This window comes from Saimiri boliviensis, chromosome 1 (assembly GCF_048565385.1).
Source record: "Saimiri boliviensis isolate mSaiBol1 chromosome 1, mSaiBol1.pri, whole genome shotgun sequence".
Taxonomy (NCBI): Eukaryota; Metazoa; Chordata; class Mammalia; order Primates; family Cebidae; genus Saimiri; species Saimiri boliviensis.
The window spans coordinates 234,479,640-234,498,136 of record NC_133449.1 but is presented as its reverse complement, the minus strand read 5'-3'; the positions used below and the strand labels follow the sequence as shown (position 1 = coordinate 234,498,136).

The 18,497-nt window shown below is 37.8% G+C and overlaps 2 protein-coding genes across 7 annotated transcripts in view; one reads left to right on the top strand and one right to left on the bottom strand.

Moving 5' to 3' along the window:
• Nucleotides 1-13,804, top strand: part of HEXB (hexosaminidase subunit beta) — a 28,047-nt gene extending 14,243 nt beyond the window's left edge. Inside the window, exons 6-14 of the mRNA XM_010341140.2 lie at nucleotides 3,391-3,492; nucleotides 5,471-5,600; nucleotides 7,908-8,088; nucleotides 8,946-9,032; nucleotides 10,624-10,696; nucleotides 11,115-11,289; nucleotides 12,926-13,016; nucleotides 13,159-13,263; nucleotides 13,633-13,804. Of these exons, the coding sequence (XP_010339442.1) occupies nucleotides 3,391-3,492; nucleotides 5,471-5,600; nucleotides 7,908-8,088; nucleotides 8,946-9,032; nucleotides 10,624-10,696; nucleotides 11,115-11,289; nucleotides 12,926-13,016; nucleotides 13,159-13,263; nucleotides 13,633-13,690 (1,002 nt within the window). The 3' untranslated portion in view covers nucleotides 13,691-13,804. The remainder of the gene's footprint in view (nucleotides 1-3,390; nucleotides 3,493-5,470; nucleotides 5,601-7,907; nucleotides 8,089-8,945; nucleotides 9,033-10,623; nucleotides 10,697-11,114; nucleotides 11,290-12,925; nucleotides 13,017-13,158; nucleotides 13,264-13,632) is intronic.
• Nucleotides 1,794-18,497, bottom strand: part of GFM2 (GTP dependent ribosome recycling factor mitochondrial 2) — a 58,797-nt gene continuing 42,093 nt past the window's right edge. For 3 of the 6 annotated variants that reach the window (XM_074384720.1, XM_074384732.1, XM_074384731.1), the window contains 5 exons: nucleotides 17,637-17,753; nucleotides 16,570-16,749; nucleotides 16,270-16,385; nucleotides 14,878-15,060; nucleotides 13,883-14,221 (listed from right to left, as the gene is read on the bottom strand). In XM_074384720.1, coding sequence (XP_074240821.1) covers nucleotides 14,093-14,221; nucleotides 14,878-15,060; nucleotides 16,270-16,385; nucleotides 16,570-16,749; nucleotides 17,637-17,753 — 725 coding nt within the window. In that variant the 3' untranslated portion in view covers nucleotides 13,883-14,092. Of the gene's footprint in view, nucleotides 3,265-13,882; nucleotides 14,222-14,877; nucleotides 15,061-16,269; nucleotides 16,386-16,569; nucleotides 16,750-17,636; nucleotides 17,754-18,497 lie in introns of those variants that run through there. The other 3 variants (XR_012513455.1, XR_012513454.1, XM_003920845.4) reach the window with 3 other exon arrangements.

The following is an 18,497-nucleotide window of genomic DNA, read 5'->3' as shown; positions in this document are numbered from 1 at the left end:
GAGCTCAGGTAATCTGCTAGCCTCAGCTTCCCAAAATGCTAGGATTACAGGCTTGAGCAACTGTGCCCCAGCCATATAAGTTTATTTTCTATGTTCATTTTGTTGTCTAGAATGTGAATACCTTCTTTTTTGATTTAATGTTTTAATGTTATTTGTAGACTGTGCCACTGATACTTTTATATTTGCTTATATTTATCTGATTTAAAAAATTTAATTAATTTAAACTTTTCATTTTTTTAAAAGAATTTTGTAGAGATAGGGTCTTACCATATTGCCCAGCTGGTCTCAAATTCCTGGTGTCAAATGATCCTTCGGTCTTGTCTCCCAAAGTGTTGGGATTATAGGCATGAGCCCCCACACCGCACCTTATATTTGTATTATATACTTATCCATCATATTTTGTTGTGAAATTTTTCTAAATTTCTAAATTTGTTTTAATAACTATATAGTGCCTATAGACATTGAAAATTTATTTTTTTAAATTATTTATTTTTTGAGACAGTGTTTTGCTCTTGTTGCCCAGGCTGGAGTGCAGTGGCACAGTCTCAGCTCACTGCAACTTCCACCTCCCGGATTCAAGTGATTCTCCTGCCTCAGCCTCCTAAGTAGCTGAGATCGTAGGTGCCAGCCACCACGCCTGGCTAATTTTTGTATTTTTAGTAGAGACAAGGTTTCTTGTTGGCCAGGCTGGTCTTGAACTCCTGACCTCAGGTGATCTCCCTGCCTCAGCCTCCCAAAGTGCTGGGATTACAGGCATGAGCCTCAAACCCAGCAAATTTTTTCTTTTTTTATTTTTTAGCAAAAAACCCAGGTAACATTTTTTTTTTTTCCCTTAAGAGACGGGCTTTTGGCATATTTCCCAGGCTGATCTTGAACTCCTGAGCTCAGGCAATCCACCTGCCTTGGCCTCTCAATGTGCTGGGATTACAGCCATGAGCCACCACACCTAGCCACAAGTTTTTTAAAGGAGGAATGTATTTCAGCCTTATCCTTTCTATCATTTTTGGCTTTGGGAAGTATGCTGAGAGTCCTCTACAACAGGGATATAAATATAAAAATAACCTCTTAAATTTTCTTTTAATATGATTATGCTTTTTCTTACTAAATTATTAATTCCACTAGAATTTACTTTAGTGTATCAAACCTGGTAGACATTTTAATTTTCCTTTCCAAATGGTTAGCCAGTAATCCCCTCATTTCTGAGCAATCTACAATTTCCTATTGCTTTCAGTTATAATTACTGAATACTAAATTCTGATATACACAGAAGTTACTTTCTGAAGTCATAATCTTTACTAGTTTATCTTCTTGGGCCTGTGCGTATGGTTTTAATTTCTATAGCTTTAGCAGTTTGGATTTTTGTTTTTGTTTATGGTTTGAAGTCTTAAACTTAGGGAAAAGATGTAAAAAGAGTGCAAAGAACTCTTATATACTCTTTATCCAGATATGCCAATTTCAATTAAAAATTTTTGTTTATTAAATTTAAGCTTTATATTTGCTTTATTCTTCCTCTCTAAAAATATTTTTTTCTAAACCATATGGGTTTAGAACAATATTTGGAAACTATACTCCCTTAATATTTCAGGATGAATTTCTTTAAAAAGGGACATTTAGTAATTTCAGTACAACCATCAAAATCAGGAAATTGACACAATACTGCATCTAATACACAGACCCATTCAAATTTTCATTGATCCAACAATGTCTTTTATAGGTTCCACATCCCATCCAAAATCAGGTGTTGCATTTACTTGTATGTCTTTTCAGCTACTATTAATCTGCAACTGACTGTCTTGTGTTTTAAGACCATGACGTTTTGAAGAGTATAGGCCAGTTACTTTGTAGAGTATGCTTAGCTTGTCCATTTTCCACAAGATTAGATTCAGTTATGCCTTTTTGGCAGAAACAAAGCAAAAGTGATGCTATGTTCTTCTCAGTGCCTATCAGGTGACACAATGTCTTGTTTATTTCATTTCTGGTATTGTTCACTTATAACTTGCCTAATAGGTCATCTGCCAGGTTTCTCCACTGTGATGTTAATTAAAAAGCATTTTGGGCTGGGTGCAGTGGCTCATGCCTGTAATCCCAACACTTTGGGAGGCCGAGGCGGGTGAATCACCTGAGGTCAGGAGTTCGAGACCAGCCTGGCCAACATGGTAAAACCCCATCTCTACTAAATACACAAAAATTATCCGGGCGTGGTGGCGGGCACCTGTACTACCAGCTACTTGGGAGGCTGAGACAGATGCTTGAACCCCGGAGGTTGCAGTGAGCCAAGATGGTGCCACTGCATTGCAGGCTGGGCAACAGAGCAAGACTCCGTCACAAAAAAAAAAAAAAAAAAAAAAAAAAAGCGCTTTGTACTTATTAAGTATCTTGTCAGAAGAAATCTTGAGACCTGTGTAAAATCCCATTCTTCATCCAGCATTCACTCACTGGTTTTAGTATCCACAGATGGTTCCTGCCTAAATCAGTTGTTACTAAGGTGGCTACCAAGTGGTGATTCTTCTAATTCCATCATTCCTTCTATCATTTATTACTTGGCATTTCACTGTAAGGTAGAGCAATCCCTTCTCTTTCATTTAAGTATTCATTACTTTTATCAGTGTGGATTCATTGATTACTATGTTGTTATTTAGGATTATAATCTGTCACTTTCCCTGTTTAATAGTCAAATTGTCCCGGCTTTGGTCACTGGAAGTTCTTCAAGTTGCCTCTTATGTTCTGGCATGTTCTCTTTAATCTTGGAGCACTTTCTCACTTTTTGGCACATTATGTTCCAGGCCTGCCTTCCCTGTCCCAGTCTTTTCTGTGTCCTCAGAGTTTTCTTCAAGGAACCCTTTTAGTGGTGAACAACATTTTGAAACCTAGGTGTGCTCTAGGTGTGCTCATTGCTACTAGGGTGTCACTGCTTGTAGACCATCTGAGCAGAGAGAGAGCTAGAAAATATGTGTACATATGTATATATACATTTATAATGTACACACACACATCCTTCCCTATTTTTATATTAGGAGTTGACAAACTATACCCCAAAGGCCAAATCCAGTTCACCATCTATTTTTGCAAACATGGGGCTTTGGTCAACATAACAAAACTCTGTTTCTACAAAAAATACAAAAATTAGCTGGGCATGGTGGTGGGCGCTTGGAGTCCCAGCTACTCAGGAGGCTGAAGTGGGAGGATCACTTGAGACTGAGAGGTCAAGGCTGCAATCAGCTGAGATCATGTCATACTCCAGATTGGGCAAGAATGAGACCCTGTCTCAAAACAAACAAACAAAAATTTTAAAGGAAGCAGACATATTGGAAGCAATTCCAAATGTAGACAGGTGATATGGATTGTATATGGTATCTGTAGTATATAATTTTTAAATATGTTTGCTTGCAGGATGCCATGGCTTTTAATAAGTTTAATGTTCTTCACTGGCACATAGTTGACGACCAGTCTTTCCCCTATCAGAGCACCGCTTTTCCTGAGTTAAGCAATAAAGTGAGTAAACCGCATTGTAGTCTGTCTACAAAAACTTTGGGTATTGTTTCATTACAAGTTTGTGGCTTAAATGTTTATTCTTATGATAAGAATCAAAGTGTAAAAATTAGATGTTTATGGTTTGTAATTTTTTTTAACCTCCATAAAACTTTTTTTGTTACTGCGATAACTGTTACTGTATTGTTATTATAAATATAAACAATCTGGGGAAGTATAAATAGAAATTTAACAACTCAAGGTAGAAGACCTGAATAATTCTCAAATTACATATGGTTAAGATAATATATTTATTAAGTTGTCCAACAGTGCATTTGTTATAAACATAATTCTTTGGAAATCCCTAAATGACAATTTTTCTCTCTGAGAAACTACATGAAGTAGGGAATTTTAGAGTGAGAGTGCTTTCTTAGAAAACAATGGTAGTCTCAGTTGACAATGTTCAAACTGACTGTATTATGGACCAGTGGAGCTGGGAGGGACCCCAGTATCCCCTAGTTTGATATCCCTGTAATGCAAAGAAGGTACCTGACATCCAAAGAAGTGATGTGCCTTGTCTGAAGTTGTGGTTAGGAAGGAACAGAGCCAGGACTCTAGATTCCATCCTCTGGCCATAATTCCAAAACTTTCTCCAGTGTCATGTACGTAGGCTAATGTGCTCACAGCACTTGTGTTTTTGTTTCCTTTTGTTTTACTTTTTATTATGGCAAATTCAAACATATACAGATATAGACTAGTTTAATGAATTCCCATGTTCTCATCACATAGGTTCAAAAATGAATACATGGCCCATCTTGTATCACTTAAACTCCTGCAGACAAGCCCCGCCCCGCCCTGTTGTTTTGAATAAAATCCATCACCATATCTCACTAAAAAGGCCTGTTCTTTAAGAAAAAAATAACCATAATACATGATTGCAGCTAAAGAATTAAGAGTAATTTAGACACCCAATCAATATTCAGGTGTCTTTTCCTATTTAAAAAATTATTTTAAAAAAATTGCAGTGGGATACAAATAAGCTCCATAACTGTGATGAGTTAATGTCTAGTAATTCTCTTTTGATCTGTGGGTCCCCTCTTCCCACTTCTTTTTCCTCCTGGAATTTTGTTATTGAAGAAACTGAATCATGTGTCCTACAGTGAAACCATGGTCTGGGTTTTGCTGATTGCACCTCATAGTATCAATTAACATGTCCCTGTATTTACTATAAAGTGGTAGTTAAATCTTGTCTTGATCGAAATTTGATTTGTGGTGCTAGGAGATAAGACTACTTTTCAGGAACTGAGCACTTATAACCAATAGTTTGATAAATGTGCTAGGAACACCTTTCATGGAACTTTAGTTACAGACAATATTGAGTTCTAATTTTTCAAGTGACCTATAAAGGGACTAAGGTAATCATTAAAAATAACCAAGTCACTTATCGTAGAGTCTACAGGGGAATTTTTCAAGCTGATAGTAATTGAAGATGATAGTCCTTTGAAGGACAATAGCTATGCTTTGTAATGTGTGCATTTTGACTCTAAAATTGACAAGAGCAGTGTTTTCAGAAGTTCCACTTCGGAGACATGTGTTTTGTTGTATGCTTACATGGAAGTTGAAACAGCATGACAGCAGACACTCTTGAAACAGGAGGTACTGACAGAGATAGATATTTCTATCAGTAAATCTGGGATTAGCCCAAAGCATACTGAGAATTTATTGCTAAAATATGGTAAACAAATGATTTGACAAAAGCCTCTATAGCTATCATCCTTTGAGTATGTGTGACTTAGTAGAAATTTTCTTTCTGAAATTTTCTATTCCTAAAACTATGGTACTATATTATTTTTAAATGAGTCATCTAACATCACATGAAACTAATATATAGTCATAGTGAAAAAATTAGCTGTCAGATATCAAATGCAAGCACAATTGTTAACAATTTCCAGGATTAACTCTACATTGTACATTTTAACTTGAATAAATATGGCTTTTACAGGGAAGCTATTCTTTGTCTCACATTTATACACCAAATGATGTCCATATGGTGATTGAATATGCCAGATTACGAGGAATTCGAGTCCTGCCAGAATTTGATACCCCTGGACATACATTATCTTGGGGAAAAGGTAAGGAGTTGTATTTTATTTTATTTTATTTTATTTTATTTATTTATTTATTTTGAGATAGAGTTTCGCTCTTGTTACCCAGGCTGGAGTGCAATGGCGCGATCTCGGCTCACCGCAACCTCCGCCTCCTGGGCTCAGGCAATTCTCCTGCCTTAGCCTCCTGAGTAGCTGGGATTACAGGCACGTGCCACCATGTCCAGCTAATTTTTTGTATTTTTAGTAGAGACGGGGTTTCACCATGTTGACCAGGATGGTCTCGATCTCTCGACCTCGTGATCCACCCGCCTCGGCCTCCCAAAGTGCTGGGATTACAGGCTTGAGCCACCGCGCCCGGCCTTTATTTTATTTTAATTATTATTTTTAGACAGTCTTGCTCTGTCACCCAAGCTCAAGTGCCGTGGTGTGATCTCAGCTCACTGCAACCTCTGCCTCCCAGGATCAAGTGATTCTCCTGCCTTAGCCTCCTGAGTAGCTGGGACTACAGGCACGTGCCACCACACCCAGCTCATTTTTGGTATTTTTAGTAAAGACGAAGTTTCACTGTGTGAGCCAGGATCTCCTGACCTTGTGATCCGCCCACTTCAACATCCCAAAGTGCTAGGATTATAGGCGTTACCCACTGTGCCTGGCCAGGAGCTGTATTTTATAAGTTGCAGAAGTGAATATTTGAGGTCTCACATTTCTTATTTTATGACCTAGTGTTTGCTCATTTTAACTGTGATTGGCATATCAGTAACACTGTTGACAGATACGATTCAATAACTACTATGTTTCTATTGTGAGCAAGTCATTGTGAGCAGGTACTGCCTAAAGTATTAAAAAGGGAACAGAAGAAAACAAAAAGTGATTACAAAAAGTAGAACATGGTAAGTAAGTTCAAGAAATGGTTTCATGGATGAGGTAATACTTAAAATGCTTTCGCGAGGTCACAGAATATATTCATGTTTCTGGTAGAGGAAATGGCATAAAAAAAGGTGTGCAAAAAGTGTAAGATATGCTTGACAAGTTATGCAGCTGGAGGGGGAGTGTAGCAAAGAGTAGGAGGCATTATGGGGTGGTGATTAAGAATTTGGCTCTGGAGCCAGACAGCTTGGGTTTGAATCTTGCTTCTGCCATTATAAACTGGGTGACCTTGGGCAAGTTGCAACATCTCATTCAGTTTCCCTATCTCTAAAATGAGAATTAATAGTAGCATGTAATTTTTTTGAGAATTAAATAATATAAAGCATATAGTACAGTACCAAGCATTTACAATTGCTCAATATTATTAGAGTAGACATGGGGAATAGTGGGAAATAAATCTGGAAAAGTACATTTAGAGGGCCTTCAGTGAGGAATGCCAACTTTATTAGGACACACTGGAAACGAATGAAAGTTTCCGAGCAGAGGAGTAACGTGATGGGAACCACACTTTGGGAAAACCTTTGGGAAAGGTTTTCTGACAACTAATTTTTTCACTATGACAATGTATTACTTTCATGTGATGTTAGTGTGATGTTTGGGATATATACTGCCTTAAATAATAAACTGAGCATACCAAACTTCCAGTTGGACAGATTGGAGTTCTGAACCAAAAGGGTGATAGTAGGAATGGAAAATAATGGACAGAACTGAGAGACATTCTGGAAAAATCCATAGAACTTGGCAACTGATTGGCTCCAGGAGAGGGAAGAGTATTGTATATACTCTAGAGCAGGGGTCCCCAAACTACGACCCGCGGGCTGCATGCGGCCCCGAGGCCATTTATCTGGCCCCCCGCCACACTTCAGGAAGGGGCACCTCTTTCATTGGTGGTCAGTGAGAGGAGCACAGTATGTGGCGGCCCTCCAACGGTCTGAGGGACAGTGAACTGGCCCCCTGTGTAAAAAGTTTGGGGACGCCTGCTCTAGGATGATGGTACCCTCACTAGAATACAAAAATCAGAAGAAGCTGGAGAAGGGAGCTTAGTGACTGCAGATGTTGTTTTTTGTTAGCTTGTATTTGAAGTACAGCTAGGATTTCCAGTTGTATTCAGCAGGGAATTTGAAATATGAATTGAAGCTCAATAGAAAGGGTTGAGGAAAGCTGAAGATTTGGGAGTTATTAACATTTAAAGTAGATAAAATCTCAGATATAAAGGGAAACAAAGAGGCAAAGAGACAGGATTCAGGAAACAATTCCTTGTCTTATTTGGAAGAAATTACTAACTCTTAGTAAATATGCTCATCTTTTGTGCATAAAATCTTGTAGCTTCAATAAAATGACAAAAACCAGATCTTTATGATGAGTACACTTCTTTTTAAAAAGAATCTTAATATTTTCTTCTAGGTCAGAAAGACCTCCTGACTCCATGTTACAATAGAAAAAACAAGTTGGACTCTTTTGGACCTATAAACCCTATTCTGAATACAACATACAGCTTCCTTACTACATTTTTCAAAGAAATTAGTAAGGTGTTTCCAGATCAGTTCATTCATTTGGGAGGAGATGAAGTGGAATTTAAATGTTGGTAAGATGATTCCTTAACACCCACTTTAAAAAAAAAACAGGCCAGTGCAATGGCTCAGGCCTGTAATCTCAGTACTTTGGGAGGCCAAGGCAGTCAGATCACCTGAGGTCAGGAGTTCAAGACCAGCCCAGCCAACACAGTGAAACCCCATCTCTACTAAAAATTTAAAAATTAGCTGGGAGTGGTGGTGGGTGCCTGTAATCCCAGCTACGTGGGAGGCTGAGGCAGAAGAATCTCTTGAACCCCAGAAAAGAAAATTGCAGTGAGCTGAGATCATGCCACTGCACACCATACTGGGAGACAGAGCAAGACTCCAGTGGGGGTGACGGGGGGGGGGCCAAAAAACAAAAAAAAACCTGTTGCATTGAAGTAGCTATAGAGGGCTCCACACCATAAGGAAGAATTGAGTAACATCCTTGCTTGTAAGGGTTTAAACTGGGCAACACGACTCCTGAGATCATAGATTTTTCTAGAATGTACATTTGGGTGGTATGGCAAAGTAAAGCTTAAGAAAGAAAAACAAGATGCAGAAGAAAATGGAGATTCAAAAAAAATTACCATGAAACAAGAACACCTTTAGTGAAAGAGGTCAGTGATTAAATAGGGAAGGTTTTTCAAACAAAAATTCTCTCTGCAAATGGCTTTAGATGGAGGAGAAGGTGGGTAAGGTAGAGCTACAGGAAATCAGCTTCTTGAAAAAACTGTTTGCAATGGATAATTAAGATAACTCATAATTAAGTTTTTAGGCTTTTTACTAACAGTTTTAAGTCTGCACAACTGCTGTTAGGGATATATACTGCTTTAAATAATAAACTGAGCATATCAAACTTGTAATGAAATTTTACTTTTTGCTTTAGGGAATCAAATCCAAAAATTCAAGACTTCATGAGGCAAAAAGGCTTTGGTACAGATTTTAAAAAACTTGAATCTTTCTACATTCAAAAGTAAGTTGTTTGAAAGCCTATTTTGGTATTTCGTTAATACTTTTTGTAAAAGTTTAATCTATTCAGTAATATGCTTTATTTTTACATTTTCTCTACATCCTTTGTCTAAGTGTAGATGTGAAAAATCACTAAAGGAAGCAATATCCACTGCTTGGTTTAAATCAGTAACATGGTGACTCCAAGTATTTTGCAATAGCTGTTGAAATATAGGAAGGCAGTCATCTGTTCTAAAAACTCAGCTTGGGCTGAGGCATGGTGGCTCACACCTGTAATCCCAGCACTTTGGGAGGCCAAGGCAAGCAGGTCACTGGAGGCCAGGAGTTTGAGACCAGCCTGGCCAACATGGTGAAACCCCATCTCTACTAAAAATACAAAAATGAGTCAGGCATGGTGGCGGGTGGCTGTAATCCCAGCTACCCGGGAGGCTGAGGCAGAAGAATCTCTTGAACCCAGGAGGTGGAGGTTGTAGTGAGCCAAGATTGCACCACTGCACTCCAGCCTGGGCAACAGAGTGAGACTGTCTCAAATCAATCAATCTCTCCTGTCTCTCTCTCACAGTTGAATACCTGGCTCTTTGTGAAATCTTCATTAACATCCTTCATTCCATTTTGTCAATTCCAGGAGCATTTATTTTACTTTATACCTATGCTATCCCATAAAGTAGCCATAGCCACAGGTGTCTGTCTGTATGTAAATTAATTAAAATTAATGAAAGTTTAAAATTCAGCTACTCAGTTGCAATAGCCACATGTCATGTGTTCAACAGCCAGCTGATGCTAGTGACTGTCAAACTGAAAAGTGCATATAAATACATTTCCATTCCAGGAAGTTCTACTGGGCAGTGCTGCTCTACAGGGATTGGTAAACTTTTTCTGTAAAGGGCCAGAGAGTTTAGGCTTCATGGGCCACATATAATTGCACATCCTTTAAAAAAAAAAAAAAAAAAAAAAAAAAAAAACTTAAAAATTTTTAAACTTAAAAAAAAGTCTTACAAATGTAAAAACCATTCTTAGCTCATGAGCCCATACGAAAACAGCCTGCAAGCTATAGCTGCCAACCCTTATGCTATACCATTTATTTGGCAAGCTCAGGTTCCAGCCTTTGCCTATTCAGCTTTTTGTGTGATGCATTTTAATTTTATTTATCCGCAGATCACCTAGCATTGTCTAAATATCTATAAATATTTGTGGACTGATTGTCAGCAACTCTTATATGTAATTTATGTGATATGACAGGCTAGATTATGGTCCTTACCATTTTAAGACAGCCATAAAATGATGAGAGATTGCTGTTTGTATGATTTCCTATGAGTTACCTACCAACTCAACTTGGGGCCACTTCTTCCTATCTCATACTTACTCATTCAGCAAGTGATTATGAAACGCTTATACTATGCTAGGTTCTGTATCATATGCTAAAAAGGGGGAACTACTTGTGACACTTCCCAAGTTTAGCTGCTTGTGCTGTAACGCCGTACTAATACTGAAAGGCCTCTCAACAATGCAAGTAATTGTTGGTAGAAAATGTACATTTTAAACATATTGTTAAGCTTGTGATCTAAAATAAACTGTAATTTTTTTTGTAACACTAGGCTTTTGGATATTATTGCAACCATAAAAAAGGGATCTATTGTCTGGCAGGAGGTTTTTGATGATAAAGTGAAGGTGAGCATCGTGAAGACTGCATCTGATCAGTTTAAGAGACTTATTTTTCTTGGGGCAACTGGGAGTTTGCAAGTCTAGCTACCAGTATTACCTTTCCAGAGTGGCTAGTGACCGCTTTGGACCTCATAATGTAGAAATGAGACGAAAATGCAAGTCTCAGCCTTAGTTAACTGAACCACTGTGGTACCATATGTAAGCAAAACTTAAATATCCAAACTTAAGGTTGGTGAAACTTGTCATTTTAAGTCCCTACAATGAATATCACATGGCACTAACTCTGAAGGGGAAAAAGAAAATGTAGTGTTTTTTTTTAAGGATCTTAGAAAATTATGTTCCTAGTAATAATGCCTTGAACTTTCCATTTCATCTACTATGTTCTAGACCTAATAATATGTATTGCTATTTCTAACTTTAATAGCTTGAGCCGGGCACAATAGTTGAAGTGTGGAAAGACAGCGGGTATCCTGAGGAACTCAGTAGAGTCACAGCATCTGGCTTCCCTGTAATCCTTTCTGCTCCTTGGTACTTAGATTTGATTAGTTATGGACAAGATTGGAGGAAATACTATAAAGTGGAACCTCTTGATTTTGGTGGTAAGTGAAGCAACCATTGTTACCTTTGTTTTATGAGTCTTCTTCCCTAACCTCCCACCTCAGAAATTCTTACCTAGATATTACCTACCAACTATCTCCCCTTTTATGTTTGATCCTTGATTTTGTGTACTTTTTTAAAGCTCAATATCATTTTACACTCTCAAGAAACCATATAGTTGCCTAAATTCAAAAACTTCAAAAGTATTATAGATCCCTTTAAACCAGGCATCCCCAAACTTTTTACACAGGGGGCCAGTTCACTGTCCCTCAGACCGTTGGAGAGCCACCACATACTGTGCTCCTCTCACTGACCACCAATGAAAGAGGTGCCCCTTCCTGAAGTGCGGCAGGGGGCTGGATAAATGGCCTCAGGGGGCCGTAGTTTGGGGATGCCTGCTTTAAACTTTATCTCCATTTTCACTGATGGGTCCTCCCTCTCTACATTCGAAAGCTATTTGATTGCATTAACTTTGTATGCCCTCTTAACTGCTTCTCCAATGTAAGACACTTAGGCAAAGCTATAGTTTTAGTTCAGTGGATTTCAGGCAATGTTGTCTTAGGATTTTGAGTAGAATCACTGGTGGAGAAAACAGTAGAAGGGGACATCTGAAGGGTGGAGCTTCAGGCTCTCAGAACCCTTCATAAAGAACAGTTCTACTTTGTCCAGTTTTGTACGTCAGCCTTTAGTACAAAAGCCTTGGAAAAGGATTTTGCTATTTAAAAAAGTTTTAAAATGGTACATCTATTAAGAATTGGTAATCTTCGCCGGGCGCGGTGGCTCAAGCCTGTAATCCCAGCACTTTGGGAGGCCGAGGCGGGTGGATCACGAGGTCAAGAGATCGAGACCATCCTGGTCAACATGGTGAAACCCCGTCTCTACTAAAAATACTAAAAAAAAATTAGCCGGGCATGGTGTCGTGTGCCTGTAATCCCAGCTACTCAGGAGGCTGAGGCAGGAGAATTGCCTGAACCCAGGAGGCGGAGGTTGCGGTGAGCCGAGATCGCGCCATTGCACTCCAGCCTGGGTAACAAGAGCGAAACTCCGTCTCAAAAAAAAAAAGAAAAAAAAAAAAAAAAAGAATTGGTAATCTTCTACACAATGCATTTTATGAGGATCAAAAAGCGCTAATGACGGATTAAAAAAAAAAAAAATTTAAGTACTAAGTTTTTGTTTTAAATGCCAAGAGGCAGAAATTACAGGCAGGCATGATGGTCACAGTCCACTGAAAAATAAACTAGTAAGTATTCCAACTTATATTCCCTACATACTATTAAATAGGTAACCAGGGATTTGAAAAATGGTTTCTGGTATCCAGATAAATTTGCATAAAAACTAAAACAAAACTTTTAAATACTGGCCCACCACATTAATCCATGGTGCTAACATGTGCTGTGAACCATGGGCCAGGGGTGGGAATAAAGTTTGCAACCATTTTTTTGCAGGGGAGGGGGGGAAATCACCTTTTTTTTTTTTTTTTTTTTTTGCCACAGTCATTAACATCTCGCAAGGTCCTGCTGACCACAGGAGAGAAATGTTGCCCTAGGATAAAGACAGAGGAAACAAATTTGATAAATTAATATTGCCTCTGTGTGTAAGCTTTGAACTTCTGAACTTAATTCAGTGATTTTAATTTAGGTACACAGGAACAGAAACAACTTGTCATTGGTGGAGAAGCTTGTCTATGGGGAGAATATGTGGATGCAACTAACCTCACTCCAAGATTATGGTATGGGATTTACGTAGTAACATTTGAGTTAAGAACTGAGGTTGCCTCAGCTTTCCTTCTCCGTCTAAGTACAAAAGTACTAAACATGAATTTAAACTGCTTGGGGCAATGTGACTTAATTTATATGTAACTTAAATATTAGGCCTCGGGCAAGTGCTGTTGGTGAGAGACTCTGGAGTTCCAAGGATGTCAGAAATCTGGATGATGCCTATGACAGACTGACAAGGCACCGCTGCAGAATGGTCAAGTAAGAAATATTTCTCAAGCTAGGATACTATTAAGTCCAGTATGATTTTTAACCTTCTTATTCAGTATTAGCTAGTTTCTTGTTATAAATAGAAATGTATGTCACCTAAGTAGTAGTAACTAGGAGAAACCGGGAATTATTTTTTATAGGTAAGAGAATAATACCTATAAGAAGAAGGTATATTCAGACTTAATGACTGTTTTATAGATACATAAAATTCTGGTTTAACTTAGAACTCATCTTCAGTCGCTTTTTCTTCCCTTATTTTCAGTAATGCTGTGATTTAGTGATTCTAATTTAAGCTTCTAAGTTAAAATGACATGAATTATATCAATCTAAAATATCTTTATTCATGTTATCTATCTACAGACGTGGAATAGCTGCACAGCCTCTTTTTGCTGGATATTGTAACCATGAGAACATGTAAAAATGGAGGGGAAAAAAGGCCATAGCAATCTGTACTACAATCAACTTCATTTCAAAATCATGTTAAATTCAGATATTAGACTGTTTTTTGAATAAAATATTTTTATTGATTGAACCTCTATCTTATATATAGAAGCCTGACATCTTTCTTGTGAGACAAGCTTAAAGACACACAAGAAACACAACTTCGTGATACCACTCTTCCAAAGAGTTGAGTGTTTACTACTAAAAGTAGTAACTTCATAGATGAACAGCATGATTCAGGTACATTGGGTTTAAATTAAAACAGGTGCTACTATCAAAGCTTATCTAGTTCTTTCATCCAATAAAGCAATAAAAATTAATCTTACTGAAAATGAAGTAGCCAGGCGCTCCTGAATTCCTCTCCAAAAACCTAAAACGTTTAGGTCAAACCACTTCTCCGGTTGAGCAGTGTATTTTGATCTTGAGGATTCATGGCTTGGTAAGTAGATAGTTCCAAGGCAAAAGTAGCTGAGCCTGATGTTAGCGTTCGAAGTGCAGTTGAATAACCCTAATCAAAATAATTTAAGTCCTTTATCTTATCAAATTTAAGCCTCAAGTTTCTCTTTCTGCTATCCTTTGACTATTATCAGGGAAAAGTGATGTCGCCACTCATGTGGCTTAGCCATATCACTTCCTTCAAAGACATAATTTCATTTTTTGCAGGGTAAGTTGGATACAAAAATATTGAGGACAGAAAGCAAAATAGTGCATGTGTGCTGCAGATGTATTCTGTGGTACCGGCATTCGGTTACATGAGTCTGCCCTTCCTACTACTCTGCTGGCAGCCCAGGTGCCTGTCCTAGAGCACAAGAGGCTGAAGGGGGAGAAGAATGATACTTACCTTAAAACTGACAAAGGCAGAAGTAAGAAATGTTTGGTAGGGAAAAAATGGCCATATAGAATGGCATCACATTTTGGTACAGCACACCCTCAAACTTTGTGGTCTTAGAACTGTAAGTACCCACTTGAAGTGCTATATATAATCCCTGGATTTCCCTAACAATTTAAATTCAAAGTCCTAACACTTCCTGCTGGTTGAAACTCAACATGTATTCTCTAAATCAAAGGCTTGAGGCTTTTTTAAGGTTATTGTCTATTCATTGGCATATTATATTATATCCCCTGAATTAAGAATATGTACTTTTCAGTCACAAAGGTACCTACCATAATTTCTGCTAAGGGAACAAAACCAATAACAACTTTGTTGTCCTGGCGAGTCTGAATTTCCTGAATGTTTCCTCTTCTTTGTGCCAGATCTCCCAAGACAGGGCTGAGATAATCTCTAGCTACTGTAACCTCCAGATTCATCAGAGGCTCTAAAACTTGCTTATCAGCTTTCTTCAGAGCCTAAAGAAATTAAAGAATGTTAACCCCTCTTTCATAAATAAAAACTTAAAATAAATACTGCCATACTCTTAAGCCAGAACTCATACAAAAATATATAAGCTTGCATTAACTCTTTAAAGGTAACATTTTATAAGAAGTCAAGAACCTCAGTATTTGCTTGTATAAGAATGATAACAATTTATAGATCTCTTGTATGATGCAAGGGGGTGTTTAGAAAAAAGTCTGATTATTAAAAAAATGCCTGTGAACATGTGGTGAGTGTCACAGAAAGAGATCCTCCCCTTTCAAAGATTCATTTATTCTATTTAAGCCTATTTCCGTTCTTGATGTCTATAAATATAGTCCATGCCACATATCAGAGACAGCAATAAAGGAGGGAGCTTTAAAAAAATATGAAACATTTAATGCAATAAGGTAGTAGAAACATGATGTAAAATAAATCTTTTAGGCCAGGTGTGATGGCTCACACCTGTAATCCCAGTACTTTGGGAGGCCGAGGCAGGTGGTTCACGAGGTCAGGAGTTCGAGACCAGCCTGGCCAACACAGTGAAACCCCATCTGTACTAAAACTATAAAAAATTAGCTGGGTACAGTGGTGGGTGCCTGTAATCCCAGCTACTCAGGAGACTGAAGCAGGAGAATCGCTTGAACCCAGGAGGTGGAGGTTGCAGTGAGCCACTGCACTCCAGCCCAGGCGACAAAGCAATACTGTCTCAAAAAAAAAAAAAAAATTTTTCTTGCATAATTATCCATTTACAATCTTAGATTTCAAAGGCCAAGAAGAACATGCATAAAAAGAATGTGGAAACTGAAAATGTCTTTCAGAATAAAATAATGCAATTGAAAAAGATGTAAAAATTAAAAAGAAAAATGCTACAACAAAGAAAGGGATTGAATTCTGTGTATCTAAGTAGGGCATATCATGCTCATGGAACTGTTCTTAGTCCTCTTTTCACAATCCTTCCCTAGCAATATTACCTATCTGGAGAGCTTAAAAAATGCTTTCAACATGGCTTCCTCAAAAACTTTAAATCCTATGCAGCCCATAGTTTGAGTGCTCCAGTACTGTACTCCACTGGCCTGCTTTGGGATAGTGCCTCAATATCCTACAGCTTTCCAAGGTAAAGCAAAGTAAGCACAGCTGTCTGCAAGATCAGTGGTACTATACTCAGAAGAGTCATCTTAATAAGAATTAGGGTACTTCTATACCTTTTGTACACATCTTGAGACACAGGCAGAAATCATAGTTGTGGAGGTACCAGGATGAACTGTCAGGGAATGTAAAGTAATTGCTACATCCTGAACCGGGGATCCAAGCAGTGGTCCTAGACAAGAAAAAAAAAAATTGTATCATACTTTGCTCAATGGGTAGTGATAAGTAACTGAGAAGTGCAAAGAAATAGAAAACACTAACAAAGTTAGGAAAAAGACTGAAATAATCTGTAAATACACAGAGTGATTAAATGGTTGAGTGTGCTACTAATGCCTACTCTCCTTTGAGTGACTTACCTTGGAGGCATGCACTGTGAATTCCATTTTCAATGGCCTCTCGGGAGACTTTCAAAAGGTCTTCATTGATACTTTCAGCATACTCTATCACTGGCATAAGAGACGATGTTTCAATTGGCCTTGCTTCCACTTCTACAGTCACAAGATGCCGTTTGTCTCCTAAAGTTCTATCTAAGGTGTCTGTAAACAAATTGAATATGGCACCTCAGAGATTAATTCTGGAAAGCTATCAAGGTACTATAAATGGCAAAATTATCAACAAGCTCAGGGTCTCATATAAGATAAGTAGGAGAGAATATTAACAATGGCACTAAATACAGTATAAAAACCAGAGTAAAGAGCTCTACCAACAGAGCATCTGCTTCTATGATGCTCAATGTTTAAAAGCTGTTCTGTGTCACCTATTGTTTTAATGTTAAGGTATGTTAAGGCGCATGTTATGAAGATTATACTTTTAAACATTTCAAAATATTTGTAGGTGATCGAAATTCTTTTAGTTACGTATTTTTAAATAAAAATATATATCAAACGATAAAATCTTTAAATGTACAAAGCTAAGCTAATGAAAATTAAATGATTTTAAATCCTGTCAACTCACAAAAATGTTATGTTGTGTATTTTTCCAGCAATACTTTATATACTTACTGTTTACTATTTCTTTCCCAAAAAAACTAGTAAAATTTTTTTGGTAAGATTGAAAACAGTATCTCGTATTTGCTAACAACCAACAATTTCCAATATTTTACTATGTCTGTTACCAACCTCCAATATTTTACTAAATCAAAACCATGTCATATTTATGAGTAGCCATGTAATGCAGTGACTCATGGCCCAAATTCAAAACTAAGAATTATAATCTATAATTCTTCATAATTCCTTTTTAGGCTCACTTTTATACTGTGAAATATTTTCTATTTAAAATTATATAGGCTGGGTGTGGTGGCTCATACCTATAATCCCACTCAGCACTTTGGTAGGCCGAGGTGGGAGGATCACTTGAGGCCAGGAATTTGAGACTAGCCTGGGCAATATAGCAAGATTCCATCTCTGTAAAAAATAATACATGCCTGTAATCCCAGCTACTCGGGAGGCTGAGGCAGGAGAATTGCCTGAACCCAGGAGGCGGAGGTTGCGGTGAGCCGAGATCGCTCCATTGCACTCCAACCTGGGTAACGAGCGAAACTCTGTCTCAAAAAAAAAAAAAATAATAATACAAATTAGCTGGTTGTGGTAGTGCACACCTGTAGCCTACTTGGGAGGCTGAGGCAAGAGGATTGCTAGAGTGCAGGAGTTCAAGGCTAGAGTGAGCTAAGATCTTGCCATGTACGCAACAGAGTGAGACAGTGTCTCAATACATACATACATGTTTATATATAAATAACTGTACATATAAAATACATATGCACAAGCTAAAAAATGAGCACTCATGAAACTATTAAACAGATTATTACCAATAACTAGATGCCTTGTGAAGCAACCACTATCATAGATTATTCTCATTTTCTTTAGCGTTGTATCAAGCATGCATGTATCCCTAAGCAATAGTTTACTTCGGCTTCATTTTGAATTTGTTATGCCATATGTATACTGCAACTTGCTTTTTTGTTCCACATGCTTATGAAAGTTGTCTGGACTATTTTCCAACTCCTGCACTACTCCCCAACATCTAACAGTCGGTACTTGGCATCCAGTATAAGGAAGAACCCTCCCTCTTCCCTATTTATCTATGTATTATAAGTATGAACTTAGAAATTATTTTTTCCCCAATTGTCTATAATTATTATACTTGTCTTGGTATTCAAATTCATCCAGCTTTGGCCAGTAGAGTCTCTTGAAGCTGCTTTCTATGTCCTTATATGCCCTTTTCACCATCATTTTTTGAGCATTTCCTCTCTCACACATAGCATGATATTCCACTGCCATTTTTT